General features: G+C 33.6%; 1 protein-coding gene across 1 annotated transcript; it reads left to right on the top strand.

The window, feature by feature from the left end:
- Positions 1-146: 146 nt before the first annotated feature.
- Positions 147-22,129, top strand: LOC145677835 (uncharacterized; the record flags this gene model as incomplete). The annotated part of the gene is made up of 4 exons (XM_081748150.1): positions 147-239; positions 10,338-10,427; positions 18,096-18,208; positions 21,845-22,129. Coding segments are annotated over 4 exons (581 nt in total), but the record flags the coding sequence as incomplete, so codon positions are not given.
- Between the last annotated feature and the right edge of the window lie 285 nt (positions 22,130-22,414).

Below are 22,414 nucleotides of genomic sequence, written 5' to 3'. Positions count from 1 at the left end.
GAGGATTGTATTCAGTATAGAGGCCATTTGTTACGTTTTGTTAATACACATTTTAAGAACACAATACTCAGCTTTTAAAAACGTGGTGTATATTCTGTAAAATTATGAATAATTTGCAATAATGTGTATTCTTTGTTTCTTTATAGCTGGAGCCGCCCCAGTGGAGTCTAATCAGAACCACGGAGGAACAAATGTTACACCCAGCCAACGAACTGGTTCTGCCCGCCAGAATCCAAAGGGTAAGTGTTTTGGTACAATAAAGTATATATGAGCTAGTAGTGAATGATGGAATAAAAGTCTTATTGCAGGTGAAAAAAAAAAAAAACTCAGATCATGGCAGGAATGTTATACTCCAAAAGTGTAGATAGATATGTACGTGGAGTTCCTTACAGATCGTGTTTTGCAACAACATTTTTTGTATGTGCAACATGATTTATAAATACATAATAAAATTAGACGGTTGACACGTAGCTTAAAATTTCACTGTTCTTTGCCACTAGCAGTGGCATGATAGGAAAGAATTCGGTATCTTCCGAAAACAAGCATCCTTTGCAGTCTTTTTTTTTTTTTCCTTTCTTGTCCGTTATTAAATATCGGAAAGTTTTTTTACATACGCTTTCTAAATGAATATCATCCTGGAAACGTCAAAATAGTGAATAAATATTAAGATATGTATTAAAATACATCCACATCGTTCTCGATAAGAATCAAATTTGCTGAAAACACACAAGAGAAAGTGTCAGTCTCTGCATAACGCCGGTCCTCTGCTCAATACTATCTTCACATGCATCTGATGTGACATAAGTCACGAATTAATGTTACGAAATAAGATGATAAGTTTCGGAATTCGAAATCGGAATCTTTCTATTAACAGCAATATATTTGATTTTCAATCTGCTGTATCAACTTGCTTGTCTTTCTGGTTAATAAGGACGCACCAGAACTTCCTAAATACATCTTTATCGCCCTCAAGATACTAGAAAATGGAAGACGAAGAAAATTGAACGGTATTTCTCGTGAAGGTTTGCAACTGCAGGTTTGTAGTTAATATCTTACTTTTGTTGCTTCCCATTTTCGTGCAAGTTAAAAGTTAAGTATTCGAAAAATATTCCTTTTTACTCTATTACTTCATTAATGTAATACTCTTTTGCTCTTTACTGCTCTTTCGTATTTCTGAATTTGATTTTAATTTTATGGAGCCTAGCTGCTGGAAAAATCCCAGCGCAGCTATATCCATGGAGGCAATTTGCAGGGCATTTCTTTAGTTTGTTTTGTAGCTCCTTTACGAACCTTTTCTCAGCTGCTATAAAATTAAATTTGCCGAGGAAGCATTTTATGTAACATTTTCGTTGAAAGAAGCAGAAATTTCAAGGTATTTTTGCGGAAGGATCAAAGTTCCGTACTTCAACACGTACAACTGAAGAAAGAATAGATGAAGTGATAAGCAGCCGAGAGAGAACGTTGTTTTGTCAGAAAACGAAACAAAGCACTGGTCACTTCAATTGTGCTTGTTTCTACTGCAGTGACTTGACAAAGCATAAGAATGATGATTTACGTCTTTGTCTGGGTGTGGTGACATTCTCCTCATACATTTACTTGATGGCCGCAATGCAGTATACCACCCAAGACCTTGATTAAATCTAGGACACTCATACACATAACATTGCTTTTGAAAGACTTTTTTTTTTCTTTCTTTTAATGTTGTTTTTACCAAGACTTCGACATAGTTGCATAAATTTGTCGTGCTCAGGACTGTAAACTGCTTTTGGGCACACGAACTACTTCACAGTTTGTTATGCATATCGTGTCTTAGTTGATTATTTCTTACTTTTTGGTATGTCAGTTTGTCATCTCTGGTGTGCCATTTTTTAAAAAACTCATAAAGGTACCTTAAAAAGATGTGCATATCTTTTTGCAAGTTGTTTAAGAGGAGGTACTAATTACCTCGACTCTGTCGTTTTCTTTAATACATACGTGTGACTTTCCACAATTACCTCTTGTTTCTGTAAGATTTATTTCGTATTTCTTCTCCCTGTCCGAAGTGTTTGTGGAAGGGGTTACATTTTCTTCTTCCTTCGTATATTTTGCAATAGTGTTTTAATTATTTTTTAAGTAATTTCTGTTCCCACTCATATTTCCTTTGTCTCAACATTTTTTTTTTTTTTTTTGTATAGTTTGTAGAATATGATAAACAAATTATCATTGTTTCCAGCAGTATATTCTGTCTAAAAGCCTCAGTTAACTACACATAGTTTTGTCAAGTAACAAAGTATATATAGTCCCTGTTTGTTACTATACATTTGGAGAAATAATGAGAATGTAGGTTTTTCTTTTGAAATTTATGTGGAAATTGAAGTGACAATTTTGGAATGCAAGTATTGGTTCCCTGAATAACAGACAAGCGAACCACCTACAACCAAATTTATTTTTCTCACTAATTGAGCATCATTTAAAGTTCTCTTTTCTCCATCCTACAATAGAAACACGAAAAATATTTTGTTTAAAAGAGGAGCATATCATAATGACATTTATTCTTGTAACTATTACCGATTCAGTAACTGAGGAATATGTACAATATCGTTTACTGTATTATTCAGTTTTTGTACTTGTTATTTAGTTCAACAATTGAAGCAGCAACCTATTTTTTTTTTCTTCTTCAGTTACGAAATAGTAGACTTGTGCTTAACTTACCACAAATTCCGATTGTAGGGGTTCCTGTATACTTTAAACATAACTGTCCCTTGTAAAATAATTACCTCCATCGTAGTTTACATGTTCATGTTCAGAGAAACTGATAACGTTTCATTTTAGAACCCAGAACATCCCTATCACTAACTTAGCAAATGTAAAGACTGATGATAAAACGTTAAAAGTATGTCAGACCTCATAGTTTTTAAAAACAATTTTACCTGAAGACAACAAAGAAAATTTATACATAATTCTGCGTACAAGATACATAAATGTGCTAAAATTCCATTTATATGTAGGAATAACCGTAAACAATGGAATGTACTCCTGAAAATAACTGCAGTTGGAAACAAGCAAATGTCTGCACTAGCAGCGGTTAAATAGCAAACTCAGCGCCCGGCTGTTTGTGGTGGTGTGTACTATGTACTACGTGAAGAGCAGTAGCACGACAATGTGTAGTAATCGGAGGAGATAGTGATAATGTAAAATGGAGGACTTCTCTAATTTCCAATGAGGGCAGATTGTTGGCGCTCGGTTATACTGTGCGAGCGTGATGAAAGTGGTGAGTGTGTTGCGTGTGTCGCGAGGAAGAGTCTAAGATGGTAATGCCCTACAAAACTCACTTCCAAACCACGTTGGCGAAAACCCTCAGTGACATATCCCCCTGAGGATTAAAGCGGACTTTCACTCAGAACTGTCGTGCGACTGTGGTGCGTTTGCCTACTGTATGGGAAGGAAATAAATTACTTATTAATACAGCAATGAACGAACTTCTCCCCTCTCAAAGCAAAATCTGAAATTACGCTCCTGCTTATGGTTGCGTGAACGATGTTAATGTTATACGCCACGCAACAAAGCAGGGCAGCAGGATTTTAGTAACTGCAGTTTCAGTTCCATTGTTGACGTGACCTTCACCCTTCACTCTTTTTTTTAAACCTATTATTGACTAGATTGTTAAGTATTGTTTTGTAATTCAAACTTCCTGAAGAAAATGCATTAACTTTATATGGTCTCACCGACGCTACAACTCTTCTTATTAATAAATTATTATTATTCATTATGGGGCACTCATACTTAAAATCGGGAAAGAAGAGATGGCAAATGCTGCTATTGCTCAGGGTGGCAAACTGCCGAATGTTGGTTCTGGGTGCAGCAGCATCTCCCACAGCCTGTCTCGACGATCATAGTCCACCGCGAATTAAATGACTTGAACATTTATAGGGTTGCATGGGCCAAACCACTGATAAGGGACCATAGCGATTTAGCACGACGCCAATGGTGCCACGAAAATGCAACATAGAACGTTGATGACTGGAAACGTGTGTTATAATCGGATGAGTCATCGTTCTTCTTATTTCAAACCATGCCATGTTTGTGTGAGACAGATGCCCAAAGAAGTGTATGATCTGCAGGTTTCTACCCAGCCGTGAAACTTGGTGGCGGCTCTCTGATTCAGTGAGCCATAATGCCTTGGTTCCCAGTTGGTTCAGTACTGACGCTTACCGGTCAATTCACTGCCCGTGATGTCAATTTAGGGAACCATGTCGTTTGGTCCGGGTGTTGTTTCCGGCCAGTGACACCATATTACATGATTACGCGCCTATTTGAAGCTGTTACGACGTGGTTTCAGAAATATCGGGATGAAGTTGAACAATTCTTCTGGCACACCGAATCCTCAGATGTGAATATAACTGGATTAAAGATATGTTTCCCATCTCGGAGAGACAAATCCGGCTTGAGTTTCTGCCTTTTATCCTTCGTGGGACTGAGATATGCACTGCACGCGTATTGGTATAATATTGCATTTGCTACCATTTAGACCTCTATGGCACCATTTTACGTCGCATCAGAGCTGTTCTGGAGGCGAAAGATGGTTCAACACCATATTAATCTGGCAAGTTTCATTTTTTATAAGTGCTTCCATTAAAGTTAAGAAGTGTTTGTACTTCTGTTTATTTTTTTCCACATTTTAAGAATTAAAAGGAAAAAAGTCTAAATCCACCACCCAGTTACCAATAGTTGTGATTTTTGTCCAAAGAGTCAAAGGTAGATCTGCAAATTCAGTAACTTTAAGAATAAACAAACAAGGGTAAATGTTAGGTTTGCATTTCGTTATTACGCGTGTAGTAGGTATGCGTGAGTTGACCTACTTATCATCAGAACGCTACCTGTGAACTTCGTCAAATACGTTGACCTACTTAATCATAAGGAAAGCTTTATATTTTGAAGAGACAAATTCATGAATATGAATACTTAAATCTTGAGCTGTTTGTAAATTAATTTTTTTAAAAAATGCTATTAACAGGACGTATTTCTTTTTATAAGCAATGCGATATGGAGAAAGCACGGAAAGAATCTCCATTGTATTCAAGCGTAAAGTGAAAGTGAAAGTTCGAGGTGAGATATTTTTGCCGACTTCCCATTTTTTCGCAACCATGGAAGGTCACTATGTTTCTTGAAAGTTTTAACTGCTTGCATTTATTCTTTGATATACGTCTGGCAATTTTGAAAGATCTCAAACTCTTGCATTTTTGAGTGGGCGATACATCATTATGGTATATCTATCTCTATATAAGAGCATCTTCAAATACCAGCATTAATCTCAATATTTAATAAAAATAAATCGGAGCAAGCTGAGGACTTCCTTCGGAATTTATTTTAGTTTGAAGCACAAAGTGACTCCAAATCCTCCCATGTATCTAATTGACAGATCAACGAAAGCATTATAAAATCCGTATAAAAGGATATTGGTGAGGTTGTCTTACCTGTGGGTCTTCTGTTAGCTCTTAGCTGAATATAGATTCAATTTCGTAATCGTAGTAAACTGTTACTGTTGTAGCTCTGGAAGAAACATTTGTCAAAATGTAATGGGTAGTGATCATGACTGACGTAATATTCAAAATTTTGTTTTAAAGCACGTGGTTTGATTAAATTATGAAAAATCATCCATCAATTGGCAGAAATTGTGTCGAGGTGAAGTGAACTGTTTTCGACCGTCTGCACAATGATCCGAGAAATCTTGTTAATAGTAATTTAATCCTTCAATAAGTTTGCCTTTAGGTAGTATATTCTGTCATATCTTCGATCTTATTATTTATTCTGGAATGTTTTCACGAAAGAACAGGTCTTCTTTGTTCACAGCTGTTACGTTTAACTTTATTTGGTTTCTTCATCACGCGTATTGATTCGATTCCAATTTCAGATTGATGTGTAAACATTTGGTATATCTTGAAAGTTGCCGATGTTTGGTTATGATCTAAAATTTACCAAATTGAACGCACAATCAATTTGTTTAAAACCCAAATAAATAATAGCTTTAATCTTAATGTCACACTTTCGCGACAATTTTCCTTAACTGGAAGACAAAAAGATAATTCAGTACCAGTATTCAAAGATCTTCAGATATTAAACAAATTTTGGAGCTACTACTTTTGAAGGTAGAAATTATTTTGAAACAGTTTGAATATGTCATTGCAGTTGCACGCCTTCTACATCTCATGACAGTATACAAATATAAGAAATAAAACTTTTTGGGAATTCCTGTAGTTTAGCTTATCTAAAAACTATCTTTTGCGTACTTCTGTACGTTTCTTTGAATGATAAGCAAGAGGAAATAGTAGAACGTAGAAAGCTGCTCAAATAAGAAAGGAAACAATTGAAGTGTACTATCATGATTTTGTGTGAAGTATTTTATCATGTATAGTGATTAACACTACTATCAGTTTGCTGATTATTTAAAGACAATACTCATAGTTTTCGTACACTAGGATTCTTTTGTCATAATTCCGATGAAGAACTCCATGCATGTATCTTTTACTACAAAAGAAAACTTAAAATAAATGAGTTGGTTCTGTTTTCTTGCTTACAGTTAATAGTTAAAATTTTAAATGCAAGAACGGAGCATGTTGATATTGTATTGTATTTTGTAGTTATTTCATTATATTCAGATGTAGTAGATTTGTCAGATACGTTAAACCATATTGCTCATTTATATTTATTATTATGTTTATTCCATAGGATCATCAAGATCAGGGTGGTATTAGCAGAGGGACGAGAATAAACAGTACTTTTCTGTTTAAAATTTGTTTCTTTCAATCTTATTTTCGTTCTTCCATTTACCTTGTGAAGTACCACCTTGTTCAAGGTGCATGTGTTGAGAAACAAAATATTGACAATGACCGGATATATAGTGCGTGCTGGTTTGTCCGTGCATGTACACTTGATGTTAATGCATATGAAACAGTTTTCCAACTTTTCGTTATTTTATTGTAAATATTGCACTTAGAGCATGCATTTTTCTTCGATATTGTCCTTCAGTATTACTGTCTACATTGGTATTACGCATTACCAATACTATTACGAGTACTATGGTATTGTTATCCTAAGAAAAGGTTGCTGGTAGGAATACCTTCCAAGAAGTAATTGATGGTGGAAATCAAATGGTGAATTCCCATTCTGAATAGCTAGCAGTTAGTAGACTGCATAAGAACCATTTTTCAAAAATCCATTTTATTACCATTAATGACGGTTTTGTTACAATAGCAGAGATTGCTCGATGTGATGTAATTATTCGTGGAAACATTATTCTATGGTTTTGTGTGAAACGTCTGCAAGCATAATTCAAGTACGTTTGTGGAAAATTATTCGCTGGTTGGCTGGTTTCTTAATTGTGTTTACTAGGGGAAAAAAGTCCATTGCATTGTTTTATTAGACGGACTCCCACCCAACTGCAAAACAGACAACGGAAGTTTGTCGTAGCATCATCTTAAGACTAACAAATGCAAATGATTTTTTCAACGTGTAGAGGCAGTGTGTTTATTACAAAATGTTAAGCGAGTGTTCATAAAATACATTACGAGAGAAGAATTTTTGGTTTCGTTAAGCATTTATCGAGATCAATTTAGCATGGTGGTGGTTGTGCTTCAATTCAAAAATCAATATTTCTATGCATAATTTATTTATATATACACACATTGAATTCCGTATATTTCTTGTACGGTACCATTCAGGAATGACATTTTATATAATCTCAGGAAATCGGTCTTTTCGTGAGGTATTTAGTACCTTTCTGTTACTATCCTGATTGTCTTGGATGACGTATTGCTCTCACAGTCGTTCAGTTTGCACTCTAAGAAAAATGTCATCATTACTGTTACGACAGTAGGTTATTTTCGTGATTAAACTGTCTGCCGTAAAATAAATTCATCAAAATCTTACATTTGGCTTCATTTTTCAAAATGGCGACTGAACAAGGGGTATACGTACACAAAGGAGAGCAGAGTTTAGGCGAGAAACTGTAAATATTTTCTCCATATCATACTGTACAATCAACGAAAAGCAGTAACTTTTTTTTTTTTTGAACAAAAGAAATGCTAGCCTAGAATAACACTGTTTAGAGTTTTGTTATTTTTCCTAAATTGCACAGCATTATTTCCGTAAAATATGTAGTTTTCACCAGGAGTCCGCAGTTCGAGTTAGGCATTTCAGATGGGATCAACTTGTGTATATTTGATTAAAATAATACTTCTAAACAACAAAAGAAAAAGTTTACGGTAGAATGTAGGGGAGTGAAGAGAAACAAATTACATTAAAGCCGTCAATTATCTTCAAAAAGGACTTCGTAAAATCTCTTTACCAGAATTGTTATAATGATACTCCAAATCAGCGGTATCAGATCAAGAAATAGTACCTTGAACTTCTTAGAATGTTCTTGATTCTCTAATTTAACGATAAAGTTTCTGTTGTAGCATAATTATTTTAAAAATTACTAAATTCTTCAAAACCCTTTGTTTGATCATTATATTAATTTTTATTTTATTCAGAAGCGATATATAGTAGAAGTCATTAGGTCTAGCATGCCATTGTAACGATAAATACTTTAAAAACTTTTTTCAAAAAAGTGTTCCACTGGCGGATTATGTTAGTGTTGCTACGTTGCATAATACCAAAGTTTTTCAAGTAAAATTATTAGCAATAGTAATAACAAAGTGAAGAACGTTGCTTTCTATCATTTTCTTGTATACTTTTGGCCTTCAATATTTGTAAAATCCATTAAATTGTTTAAAAACGAGAAAACTAATTTATTACAGAATCACTAACTACTTTTGCGTTCCAACATGTTTACAACTCCTAAATCTGCAGCACAAACTATTGAAGGGAGTGTTATGTCTGCTTTCTCGTATCCCACAAGTTAAAGGTTTTGGTCCTTGCGATGCTCGTCCAATGCAGCAGTTTCCAGTAAACGAGAAGCTTCCGCACAGATAAAATTTCTGGTATTATATATATATATATATATATATATATATATATATATAATACCAGAAATCAGCAAATGGAATTCACTTAATATATTCAAATTGTTAAAAGGGAGGAGTGGTAATCACGTGACTATGCTGAAGCCTAATCAATGTAATGACACTTTTTTAAATAGTGATCTCAAAGTTACAAAATAAGAAGAAAATATGTAGTAGATTAGAAAACAATTGAAAGTAAACATTAATTTATGTGTTAATTATTCGGTGATATAGGTAGTTTAGGCTTCTTTTACACTGATTTGAAAGCTGAACATTCATAACACAGTATTTAGAATCATTACAAGAACTACTGATATGCTTCCCTAATTATGAATCTTTCTTCAAAAAGTAATGCTACTTGTATAAATTTGTTTGGACACTTTCAAGAGAGAGAGAATTGTAAGAGGATTAAAACTAACAACACAGAATAAAATAGAGAAGCAAGTATGTGACGTTACAATTTGCGAAAGTAAAGCGTTGTTTAAGTTTACAGAACAATTCATAGCATCAATGTTTGCACCAGATGTTTCTCCAGTATGTCTTAAATTTCCCTATAGAAACCACCAATACCATATGTTCAATTTAGAACTTTTTAACTCCTGTCTTCAGTTTTCTCATTACAACACCCAGCATCACAACTCACCATCCGCCACTGAGATGTCCATGTATAATGATCAACCAACTGAATAAGTAATTTAATAAGTACAGTTACGATCGCTTTAATTTTACATGTCAGTAAAAGTTGTTTCCAGCATTCAGTTAATTGTTCTGTGTATTGTGAGCAGTTGAGTTTTTATATGCATATTTAAAAAAAAAGAAAAGAAAAGAAAAGAAAAAAAAAGAAAAAAGAACTTCGGAACCCAGTTAATTTTCTGCCTCTATTTGTGAGCACATTTTTGTGTTTGCACTCTTTGCTTCTCTAACACTTACAAGAAAATATTATACTACTAAACAAAATGCCTTTATTTTTATTATCATTATTAACTGTAGTTCTGCAGTGTAAAAGAGGGAAGCTTATGGTCTGATTCGTTTCTGAACTACACATTTTGTCCTATGTATTGTACCGTACTTAATATGATGTCAAATTACGTCAGGAGAGACTCGGTGTGGTTTTATAGCTAACAATAGTTTTAGATGTAGTGTCATTTATCAATACGTTAAAGATCAATTGCTTAATAAGGAAATTTGTTTCATATTCGGATGTATTTAGATTTAATTTCTTCGGTGGAGTATATGTTAAGTAGATTAGATTACTACTAAGAACTGTTGCAGAGTTGGTACGAATTTCTTCTGGCAGAAGTAATAGTTATTTTGTTGTCCTTGGAGTAAAATGTACCCTGCCTCTTATTTAACTAGATGCTTACTGGTTTGCCCATGGTGCAGAAACGACACAAGAAGCTCAGGGGGTATCGTCACCGTCTCCCACTGATTCTCTCGAGGATTCAGGTAGTTGAACTATTTGATAATAATTCATCTGACCCTAGGACTGACTGGCTTCTTGTGATTGCCTGTGAATAGTGCAAGCGTGCTGTTTTGACTCACAAGTATCGTATTGGTTCGAGGCATAACATTGATTTTTAAAAAATGAACGAAGAAAAAGTTTGTTTTAAAAAATAAAAGTAATAACGTTAACTTATTTTTGACTATGGACTTGTAATAATATTTTTTTTAAACTTAGTATTTAAATGCATGTTAATAAGTGTATGTCTTGATAGATATGGTGAATGTAAATAATGATAAAATTTTATGTGCTTGTTTTTTTCTGTTGCACAAAATCCACGTAGTTAAACGTAGAATAGTGTAATTATGTTAGTAATATGCATCTAAATTCACCAGAAAACAGTGTCTGTAATGATTGTTTGGTCTGTGGTCATTATTTTGTATACGTGTACAATAATTATTTTAACCTACTATAGAAAAAACAAACTAAAATAAGGCATATTTTTCCCTAAGTTGTAGAAAATGTGTACATATCTATTTGAAAGAAAGGATTTACAAATTTCATACCTCAAATCTTAGCGATAGCCATCATAACCATGAATTTAAAGTTTTAAGTACATGCAAATTGTCTAATCCATTGTTTCGATGCTATAGTGGTTAGTATTGAGGAAGTGCTTCCTTGTTGACTTTAGTTGTGAAACAGTTGTAATATCATACGCTTTGACGCACTGTCCAATAATGAGAAACCTCTTGGAAACACTTGACTGCTTTGGATTATAGCATTTTGTAAGTTGCTGCTGAAGAGTTAATGTTGCATTTTTTCAGTATTGAAAACTGAAAAATTCAATGAACAGCTGTACAGTTCACATAATAATTTAATATATGCAGTTAGCTAAAATTTGATTGGTAGTAGGTCTATAGTAGTAGCAACTACCTTTGCGTGTTAGTGTAGGTAAATTTTGCTCTGCATCTTTCATGTAGAATTCGTGTGGTCTAGAAATCCTTCACGAAATTCGAATGCCTCGTATGGACATGTTAGTGCAGAGGTTCTCAAACGATGTGTCGCGACATACTGGTGTGTCACATAGTTCCCTAAGATGCGTCGCGAAATTTTAGAATTTAAAATTATGAATAATTTAATAAAAGTTAAAATCGACACAGACTGCACCAGTCAACACCTCCAGAGGTAACAATAATGCTTAGTGCTATATAAACTAATTAGTTTCACTATTTAACAGATATTATTATTATTATTTATAATAAAATTATCAAACGTGTCGCAATACCCTGGATGTTCAGTAAAGTGTCGTCAGTCAAAAAAGGTTAAGAACCACTGTCTTAGTGAACCACCCACACCCATTTTTCTGCCATTCAGGTCGAGACTGAAAACATGTTTAATTATTTTAAATAAGAAGTCCAGATACCAACTTCAATGTGTCTGACCTTAAGAGATTTTGAGATACGGACATTTTATTATAATTGGAATTCCACCCCTTTTTCTTACCTTCCGGAACAAATAATAACAAACGCTAAAGTAACATGTTTAATTATTTTAAATGAAAAACCTACACACCAAATTTTATATTTCTATCCTTAAGGGTTTCCGAGATAATGGCATCTTACTATAATCGCAACGCCATTCTTTCTTCCCCTCCACAATCCATTATGTATAATACTGTGCTGTAGTAGTTTATATATGTCCATGGTTTTGGTTCCATCAAATTTCAAACAAACAAAAAAAAAAAAAATCCTTGTTGGTAATTTAATGTCACAAATCCTATTTACTTTCCGAATTTCAAGTTTCTATCGTAATCGGTTTCCTTTGGTCAGTCATCATTCAACATTTACTTTATGTATAGATATGTGTACGTGGTACTTTTTTTTTTTCCAATATTTAGTCACTGTTCCATAGAGGCTGGGCACAGAGTTCTTAGCAGTCTTTCTACCGTTTCTTATTTGTTTTCTTCAAAATGTTGAAAAAAAATCTTTAAACTACTCTTAAGATTTGGCTGCATAATTTTCTATTACTGGAACTAGGTTTATGATGTGCTAGCCCAAGTAATAATAATAATCAAAGAAACGGAAGTTTTCACTCACATTTTTGATGAATTAGTTCAGTATTAATATCTAAAATTTTTATTATTATTAATTGTTCGGAAATGCTACATTCCTTCTTCTAAATTTCCCAAAAGTGTTAAAAATTTCGAAACTTTAGATTAAATCGTGCTTACATATGTGGTGTAAATAAGGGTGGTAATTGAACTGTTTGTTTTCAAATGGCATTGCATTCCTTAAAATATATCCGATTTTAATGAAACTTGACATGTTTTCTTTAAAGCTTCTCAAGTAGGTCTATCGCTTGGGTTAAGATCGGTCAAGAATAACGGGATAGTTTCAACCCCGAATTGGTAGTTTGCGCGCATAGTGTTCATAATGTGATTAGAAAACGATTTTACATCATAGCATTCATCATCAATTTCTAACGAGACCTGTTGTTTTCCAGTCATTCCCGTTTTTTGGAGTTGTTACCACTGAAATAGAGATGGCTCTTGGGGGACCACATTTATTATGAAAATGTTCTACATGCTATCCTACTTTTCCCGCCTTCGAACAATAGTTATCAGTTCTTACATTTTGAGCATATACCAATATACTTATATTTTTAGGACAGTTTTAATTGAGAGTCCCTTAATTTTATACTGGTATTAATAGAAGAAAATACGTATATACGGTATATTAAAAATTGAACTATCGAGTTATTGTCCATAATACATCTACATAAGTCATTAGGATTTGTATTATCCGTTTGAGATTCTCCACTATATGTGTGTGATACACAATTGAACATTTTTTGACTTTTTTTTTTTTTTTTTTTTTTTTTGCCTGTTTCTCAGTCTAAGAGGACTGCGAAATCTAACATTAAGAAAGTATTGTCATGTGAGGACCACAGTTTGAGAAGCACAGGACTTAATTACCGTATTTCTCCATTTTGTTTATGAAGTTTAGCATCTTTACCATCGTATGATCAAAACAAATTCTTTATAATTTTATTCATTCTTAATATTGTAAAACAGAATGTCTCTTGGCTGCAACTTGGTTACTAATTTCTTATACTGACAAAGCTTATTTGTTGGATAACGTTAATTGGATACTTTCAAATCGCTGCCGTGCTCGACCGTATATGAAAAATGAATTTTCTGATTAACTCTGAAATACTATTAGCGTTTAACGAAAGGAAAAAAAATCGAAGGCTCAGGCATATACCAATGGATAGATCTCACTCAGTAGAACAAAAATGTTATGCGTGAGTGCAGAAGCGTATGCATAGCTCATGCTCATGCGAGAAAATGGAGAAAAGCCAGTTGACTTCTAAACCTAAAAATTGATCCTGCACGAGAACCTTTTCTCTTACTGAGATGGAACTGATGCTCATATATACTCTCATCAAGCTTTTATGACTATCAGGATGGCAGTACGTTGTACGGTTAATGAGATGTATAGCTTAAAATTGTTACTAACTTTTGCATTTTAATTTCTGAATAATTAAAATCAGGGTTTGCTGGTTTAAACCAGCTGTTTTTTTAAAACCAACCGGTTTAAACCAAAAAACGAACAAAGTTCGTAAAAGGGTAAATGTTCGTAAAATCTTGATGAACGCACATTTGTGGGTTACCATGTTCCAGTCTGTATATTATATGTAGTGCTGTACTTCTGTTCGAATTATCCAAGTTCGAATTAACGAGACTCCGCTGTATATGTATTCAGACCTAAATTCCCCATTCATTACTTAAAGAGATTAAGCTACGAAAGAACTTTTGTTTTTCTCAATGCGTGTATAAGTTTATGAATGTTTCTTTTGTGATTTTTTAATAGTTTGTTGTTGTTATGCAATTGCAGTCGAAGAAAATTCTAAATATTGTTCCGTTTTAATAATGTTTACAAGTGATCAAATACATCGAAATGCCGTAGGCCTACTTTTTTGGTAGGGGATCATACAAACCTCATGAGAGGCATTTATTGAAATCAGAAGTATCTTTGATATCTATTTGTCTGTAAATTGGTCAGAGCCAAAGTGGTCTTAACTAATTCGTATCTTTATTCACTTTTCTTACTGGTACGCAAATTAAGTCGTCGTATTTCTTTAACTTGGACTAATGAAAGTCGTAGTGAACTAACTTGGACTAAATTTGTTCTTCTTTACTATGCAGTATTTTGAAATTGTCCATGTGTAATTCTGTATAATGGTTTCGCTTGTGCAACTGTTTATCTTTTTGTCTTTCTGAAATGACTCTTGACAATTATATTAACAATTATGTAAAGATCAGTACATCGTATTTTTATCAGGAGTCCTTCGTGAGTGAGTCGGCAGACGTATCGCATTTATGCCCAACTAGTCCCGGTTTCGAGTTCAAATGGAGGACAATTTCTCTCGGATGTAAGTTGAGAAGCGGTTTGGATTCCGCTTTAAGCTTATGTGACTCCTTCCAGCATAATCTGGTTGTTGCATAATAACACCAAGGCGAAACCAACTTATTTCTGTCCAATGTGATATAAATACATAGAGCAAATTTATTTAAACCAATAAAACCAGGTTTAAACAAAAAAAAAAAAAAAAAAAAGCTTTTTCAATAAAAACCATGTTTTTTGCCAACCCTGATGAAAATATTGTTAAAATGTAAAACATATATTGGTTGATAGATCACATCGACCAGAAAAGAACATCTAGGATGATAAGTCCTCATGTGTAGTTTTCGAGAAAATCGAGAAAACAGACTTTCGAGGCGCTAAAAAGTATGTCGTTTGGAGCCAATGAAAATTGACAGTTTATATGTTGCCGAAAGAAATTATCGCATTTATGTATTGTATACGCACTATTAACGAGTAGAATGTTTCTTTTCCTAACGGAGAGATACACATACTATTCACGCACACACTACTTGCAAAATAATGTAACAAGGAAAGTATAATACAAGACGAATTTCAGTAACATGACATTTTGGAAAAGTTAAATATTGGCAAAAAGACGGGGTTTGAGAGTCGTTAAAATGAAATGTTTTAACTCACGTTAAATAGGGAAAAAAGAAGAGGCCCAATAATAATTTCGTAATTCTGAAGATTTCCTACATTCATTACGAACATATATATATAATTTGATGTGGAGTGGAGTGGATAAAATCCTCTACACGTTATTGAAAAATGCTGTTAATCATAAATTTGTTGAAGTTATTGTCAAATAGGAATGGTTTGTATGTGTCCACTTTTACCAATGACAATACGTATGTGCTAGTATACTGAAAATTTTCGTTCTAAACATGTCCCAAATGCCTGTTCCTAATTACAGCATTCATGTTCTAGTAGTATATAGGCATAAAAAATGATGTGCGAATCAAGTTTACCCTTAAGTATTACAGTAAAAATTGAAATAAAATGCATTTTAAATGTGCAATTTGGGAAATTGGGTGAGGGATACAACACCAATCAAGTTATGGATTAGGTAAAAACACTAGTGCTCTCTGTTGAAAGTTGCACAGTGCGAAAGTAGTAGTTTTTATCTGGTTGTTCCTGTAAACTATTTGTGTAGGTAGATTTGTTGTTGGGTTATGTATTTTCTAGAGAACTTGTTATAATAAGGCATGGACTTGTGCTAGCTATTGTACAGAATGTAAGCTGTGGTATCTATTAAGTTGTTATGGCTGATATTTGGTAAATTTGCACTCGAGAGAAATGCGTCGTAGTGACTGTATTTTTGCGAGAAAAATGTTTTGTCTATAATATTAATTTGCTATTGTTCATCCTTGTTGAGTTTCATAATTAACATACGCTGAGATACTATGATTGAAAAGTGAAATTTCCTTGCATTTCTTTTACCAAATTAATTTTCTTTTTTTATTATTGCATGTTTTATTTATTTGTATGAAATTATTTTGCATTGTTTATGCTACGATACCTTTTAACATTACATTTTTTATGTTCGAATTATATTTTTGTCGTCAAATTTTACATCCATATTTTTATTTTTGTGTACTTCCGCAAGTTGCTAATTTTTATTTGCTTCAAGGTAGAAAGCAGTAAATATGCTATAAAGAACCAACTCGAACTATTTGGTGCTATCTGCTGTAAGTGTTTTATCATGCAATTTACGAAAAGATGTTTATAGTTTTATATGTAGTTACTTGAGATAGTTAGTACTTCGTGACTATATTTCTATAGTTTTGCTACAAAGTAGCGTCTGTAGAGTATTCCAAGGCGTCTGTAAATATATAATAAAATTAGGTAAGAAAAAACTTTCAATGAATGATGTGCACGTACACCTAGCTGTTTTCATTATTGTTAAGGAGTTCACACAGAACTTGTAACATAGTCTGTATACAAGGAAAATCAATAAGTTAGGTGAGTTTAAGTACTGCTTCGAAACATCTTTTTCCGAAAACCTCGAGATACATTATTTTTGGATGTAGTCCTGCTCTTCGGAAGTTAATATGCTTGCAGCAGTTAATATGCTTTTTAAATACCATCTAAAGGAATTTATAAAGAAACTTTTGAAGAAGTAGCATCTCCTGTTATACACCTTGTTTAGACATCTGTTTAATTCTTACTCTTGTTAGTAATAAGTTTCACTACCACTAAAGATAGACTTGTTGATCCATCTTTAAATGGGCCAAACAGGTAAAAATCAGGATATCAATGTGATGGCATAGTTTTGCTGAACGTAATGTATGCGTTGGATTGAGTCAAATGTTTCAGTTTCAATCGGTGTTTCAGACCATTTCTGAACGATTTGTATCAATAAACTCACTTTTTAAACTATACATAATTGTCTTTGTATTATGTGTACATTCTGCTATAAATTTAGCATAATTGACCCCTCCTTATAGTAACAATCTAACACCTCATATAGTCCGAAAGAGAAAAAAATGAAATCTTTGAGTTTTACGTCCCACGGTTATGCCGGTTAGGCTAAAGGAGACAGTGATGATGAGTAATGAATGAAATGGTGGAATAAGGAAAGTGGGAGGAAACGGGAGAACCCCGAGGAAACCCACGCACACGGTGTTTGTCCACCACTAAGTTCACTTGGCGGGGGCTGGGATCGAACCCAGGACCCCAACACCTCCGAAAGAGGAAGTTCCACGTCTGTACCTAATGGATGAAGTCATACTAATTTATAATTATATGTTCAGACATTGAAACAATGATGATGTTATTAAGTGGTTAAATGCAAACTCACCTTATTTGTTGACTTTCCTTCGTATTTTGGGGGAAGACAATATATATATATATATATATATATATATATATATATATATATATATATATATATATATATATATATATATATATATATATATGTTGCAGAGTTTTGCGAAATTCTTTTTCTTTTTTTGTTATTTGTGAAAAATCCCCAAAATCGGTAAAGTTAGATATTTTCACCTTACTCTTCCCTCCAGACTATGACAATGTCTGTGGGACACAAAAGTAAAACTACAAATAGTGATGTTTCAGTGTTACCAAGCCTTGGTGCTAAATTACTTTCAAATAAATATTTGAGCGTGTTTCTGTGTCAGTACGTTGATATGAAATTGAGTGTATTAGCATCTCACGTTTCTGGCCATACTCAAGGTAGAGCTAAATATTGTAAATATTTAAACTAATTGTGTTTGTCTTTCCAAACAGGCAAAGAAAACGCGTCAACAATTGCAGCAAAGGAAAGAGAAGAGCGGGTTAGGCTTCTCAAAGAACGTCAAAATGAGGAGAGACAAAGGAAGTTAGAAGAATTAAAACAGCAGGTAAAATAGTGTATTTATTTATTTTAGTTTATGGTCAATGGTAGGATACGAATTTCAGTTTTACTAACGAACGAACAGTTTGAATCACGGGTGGGAAATATTGCCGAAAGAAAAATAACAAAAATCGAAAAAAATATTACAGTGAATACGATAGTCATAAATTTTTTATCAGAAGTTAGAAGCAATTTAAATTTGATGAGAGGAAAAGTATTTTTGATATAAGTTCAGTGAACCGAATGTTATATGGAAAATGTCTAATTTGGCTTCCCAGTAATAATAATTTTGATTTTTTGAATTTATTGTCTTCCTTTGTCAATGATTACTTCAATAACTTCTTAAAAACATTGTTTGGTCAGTAATGACTACAGTAACTTCTTAGGAGCATCCAACCTCACGATACATGCCATATTTCAAATAAAGTTAGTATCTTGTCGGAATGAGCTATGCAGGTTTTTGATACGAAGACTTTAAAGTTTGAAAGAAGTTGGGGTTTGCCTAATGCAAAAATAGGAGAAAAGGGAATAAGTATACAGATACTGCTCTCAATTTGATGCACTGTCATTTCGAAAAATAATTGCATCGGGACGCTTTTCAGCACCGATGCAATATTGAGACGTAGACAACGGTTTAAGGGGACAGACTACTAAAATGATACGAAAGCTAACCATTTTTCTTTTGACCGCTTTTCGTAAATGAAAAGAGATAATGAAATATAACATACCACAATAATATATAATGTTATTCTACACCCGGAAATACGAATAGGAAGAATTTTCAGTGTTGCCATCCATAGAAATTGCAGTTTGACCAGAATATGAATTACCCAAAAATCTAAGTTAAGCCAGCGACTAGAAAAAATGAACTCAACAGTAATTAATGACTTATCATGTTGTCTTGGCTCCCGGTTAACTACTTTTTAAATAGTATTGTATTTATTTGTAATAAACAGAAACTAATTAAAATTACACTTTCTGTTTACGTAAAGAAATTTAAAAAGTAGTTAACAAGGAATCAAAACAACTTAAGTCATTAGTTACCGTTGAATTCATTTTTCTAGTTGTTGCCTTAACTTAGATTTTTGGATAATTCATATTCTGGCCACACTGTAATTTCTATGGATGGCAACACTAAAAATTCTTCCTGTTTGTATTTCCGGGTGTAGAATAACATTATCTATTACTGTGGTAAGTTATATTTCATTATCTCTTTTCATTTACGAGAAACGTGGAAAAGTAAAGTGGTTAGCTTTTGTATCATTTTTAATAGCTTGACTCCTTAAGATGGAATCCGAATTACCGTAATACATTCATTTTTTTAATGCTCTCCTAGCGGGAATCGAACCTGAGACAGAACGCATTCACCAAAGGCACACGAACTAGCCACAAGACGAATACGACGGGCTGTTTGAGAAAACGTTAAAAGAAATATCGGAAAAAGGTAAAATCTTCGTTGACTCCGGAAGAGAATAACCACAGTGATGGTTGCTTCATATTTTCAAAAATGAGAGAATTCAAAGAAGCAGGATTTAAGTCAGTCTGTTTCTTTCAGTACTAGCGAAAAGAATGTATGAGGTACAACAACAAAAATAAAGTAAAATATCGTGCAATACTCACAGTTAATGGACACACACTTCCAAGATACTCAATCTCAAGATCCAAGATCACTCTGAATAAAATATTACGAACTTCAAATAAATATAAGAGTCAAAACTATAAATTCAATCTATTACGCCGCAAATATATATAATCTTATTTAATTCCTAAAGTTTCATGTAAGTTAGTATGCATTCGGAGACAGTCTTTCTGATACCTTAGTAGATCAGTTTGTAGTAAGTGTATTGTATGAATGTGCAAATCGTCGTCTTCTGACAGAAGCCAACTTGGATTTGAACATAGCTACAATGTGAACTCTAGGTCGTGAAGCCAGGGATTTTTATTGCCTGTAAGTTCTGCGACCAAATAGAATCTATGGGCCTTATGCAGAGTCGTTTTGACGTATGATTAGCGTCCTACTGAAGGCCTTACTACTGCAGAAAACATGTTAGTGGAACTCTTTAGTATGCACTAATCACGCGTCAGAACAAATTTGCATAAGGCCCAATGTGTCCACAAACGCAGCCGTTGTAAAATAAGATAAGAATTGTGGTGCTTATGACGAAAGTTCTAAAATCAACAGATGTGAGGCATGTAATAGATTTCATGGAAGAGATAGCTCTACGACTAGGTGTGTGTGTGTAGTGTTAGTGTTGCGACAATTATAATAATAATGAACTTTTCTGTAGATGGCGATCTTATGAAGAAATAAAAGGATTAAGTTCAGAAATATATGGTAGTGTAACATCATGTGAAAAGAAAAATATACCGAAGAAGCAGAGGTTCAAACAGCGTAGTTCTTAATATGGAGGATTTTTGTGTAAATGAAGTAAACAGTGATTCCCACGAGTTGAGGCATAATGGCGAAGAAATTACACAGATGAAACGAGGTCAATGAAGCAAATAGCTTAAAAGGACTGAGAAAGATATAACAGGATTTGAGTAAGAAAGTTACCATGCTGTTGTCTCCATTCCGCAAAATGAAGAATAATAAGTCTTCAGAGAAATTGGAGGTGCATAAAGAAAAAATATTTAAAACGGTTGATAGTCAGTTGATGAAAATTATACAGTCGTCTGAAATAAAGTCATCAAGTAATCCTAATGGCATATATTCGCAAGGGATAGAATACAGAAGTAAGGAAGACCAGGAGTATGTACAATTGTAGAGGATATGGAAAGTAAGTTGGAAATAGGGGAATGAACCAGACCATTCAAGGAATTAAGGTTAATACGATGAGAATGATAGGAGGAAAGTGGAACTTTTTGCGATAAGGCCATATGCTGATCGTCAGTTCTTCTTTGATTTCAGACTTTATAGCTATCGTATATATTACGTCCTTAAAGTTTCACAAATTTCATGTTTGATCATGACATACCGTACCAAAATGAAAAAGGTTGAATTTCTAGAAGCCTTTTATTTCAAGGCTCAAAACATGCGGTCGCCATTGGCCACCAAATATTTTAGATTAGTGATAGACATTGACCTTAATTTGCCTTCGAATTGCAGTTTTTCGTAGCAACCAAACTCTGATGTGGCTGCTAGGTACAGACCTGAAATTTCGTGTCTTAACCATTTTCTATAACTTACAGGACATAGACATGTTTCATCTACGTCGTTTTTAAGTCATTATTATGCTCTTGATGGGGCACAAAACTTCTAAATGACTCGAAAATTCCAGTATTTTAAACGTAGTTATGCTAGAAAATTTCTTTTCCTTCTCACGTAACCCTCTTGGCACATCTATATGAATTATACAAATGAATTAAGTGGTATTAATAAGCTTTGTTTAGTTTTCTCGTAGTTTACGTTTGTAATTTAGTGCCTTACAGCAAATCGTAGATTCAATTGCATTAACAGGGTGTGATAATTTATATCAGAAATTTATCTAGCACTACTTATTACATAATAGAAAAATGTCAATAGATCAAGAAAATTATTTTTGCAGGTATATTGCACGCTTAAATTAGAAATAAATGAATAAATAAATAGAAATAAAAGTTGTCATTCCGTATGTTTGACAAGTATTGCATATTTTATTTGAAGGCTTTAGCAGCCCAAAAATTCCGTGAACAGAAAGAAGAAGAGAGGCGACGACGGATCGAAGAGCTTCGTCAGCGTGATCAAGACAGGCGACACCAAGTAGAGGAAAGAAAACGTCAAATATGGGAAGCTGAACGGGACAGGCGGGAAGCAATTCTTCGGAAGAACCAGGTAATCAAAGTTATTATATTTTCAATATTTTCTGTCAAGAAGGATTACGCCTTCAACTCGCTTTTTTGGATTGAGTTAGCCTTAAATACTGATGAAAAATCTAGACGAGAATATTGATCTGTTAAATTGCGTTATCAGCACAGACACGGGGGCGTAGAAACAGTTAATCTATCTCTACAAATATTGGAAATTGTATCCTACTCACTAGTTTACTGAACACATGAGATATCCTTAACAGTATTCGTGTATTAAACATTGTTTCCAATTACATATGTTTTCATGTAAGTTGTACTCATGAAAGAAAAACTATAGGCTATATTTCATATATGTACATGGATTGATAAACAAAATGCTATAACAGCATTAAGAGTAATTGAAGATTAAAATTAGAACCATATATGA

The sequence above is a fragment of the Thermobia domestica genome, unplaced genomic scaffold (genome assembly GCF_964235325.1).
Source record: "Thermobia domestica unplaced genomic scaffold, izTheDome1.hap1.1 HAP1_SCAFFOLD_1429, whole genome shotgun sequence".
Taxonomy (NCBI): Eukaryota; Metazoa; Arthropoda; class Insecta; order Zygentoma; family Lepismatidae; genus Thermobia; species Thermobia domestica.
This window is presented reverse-complemented; position numbering and strand designations above follow the sequence as displayed.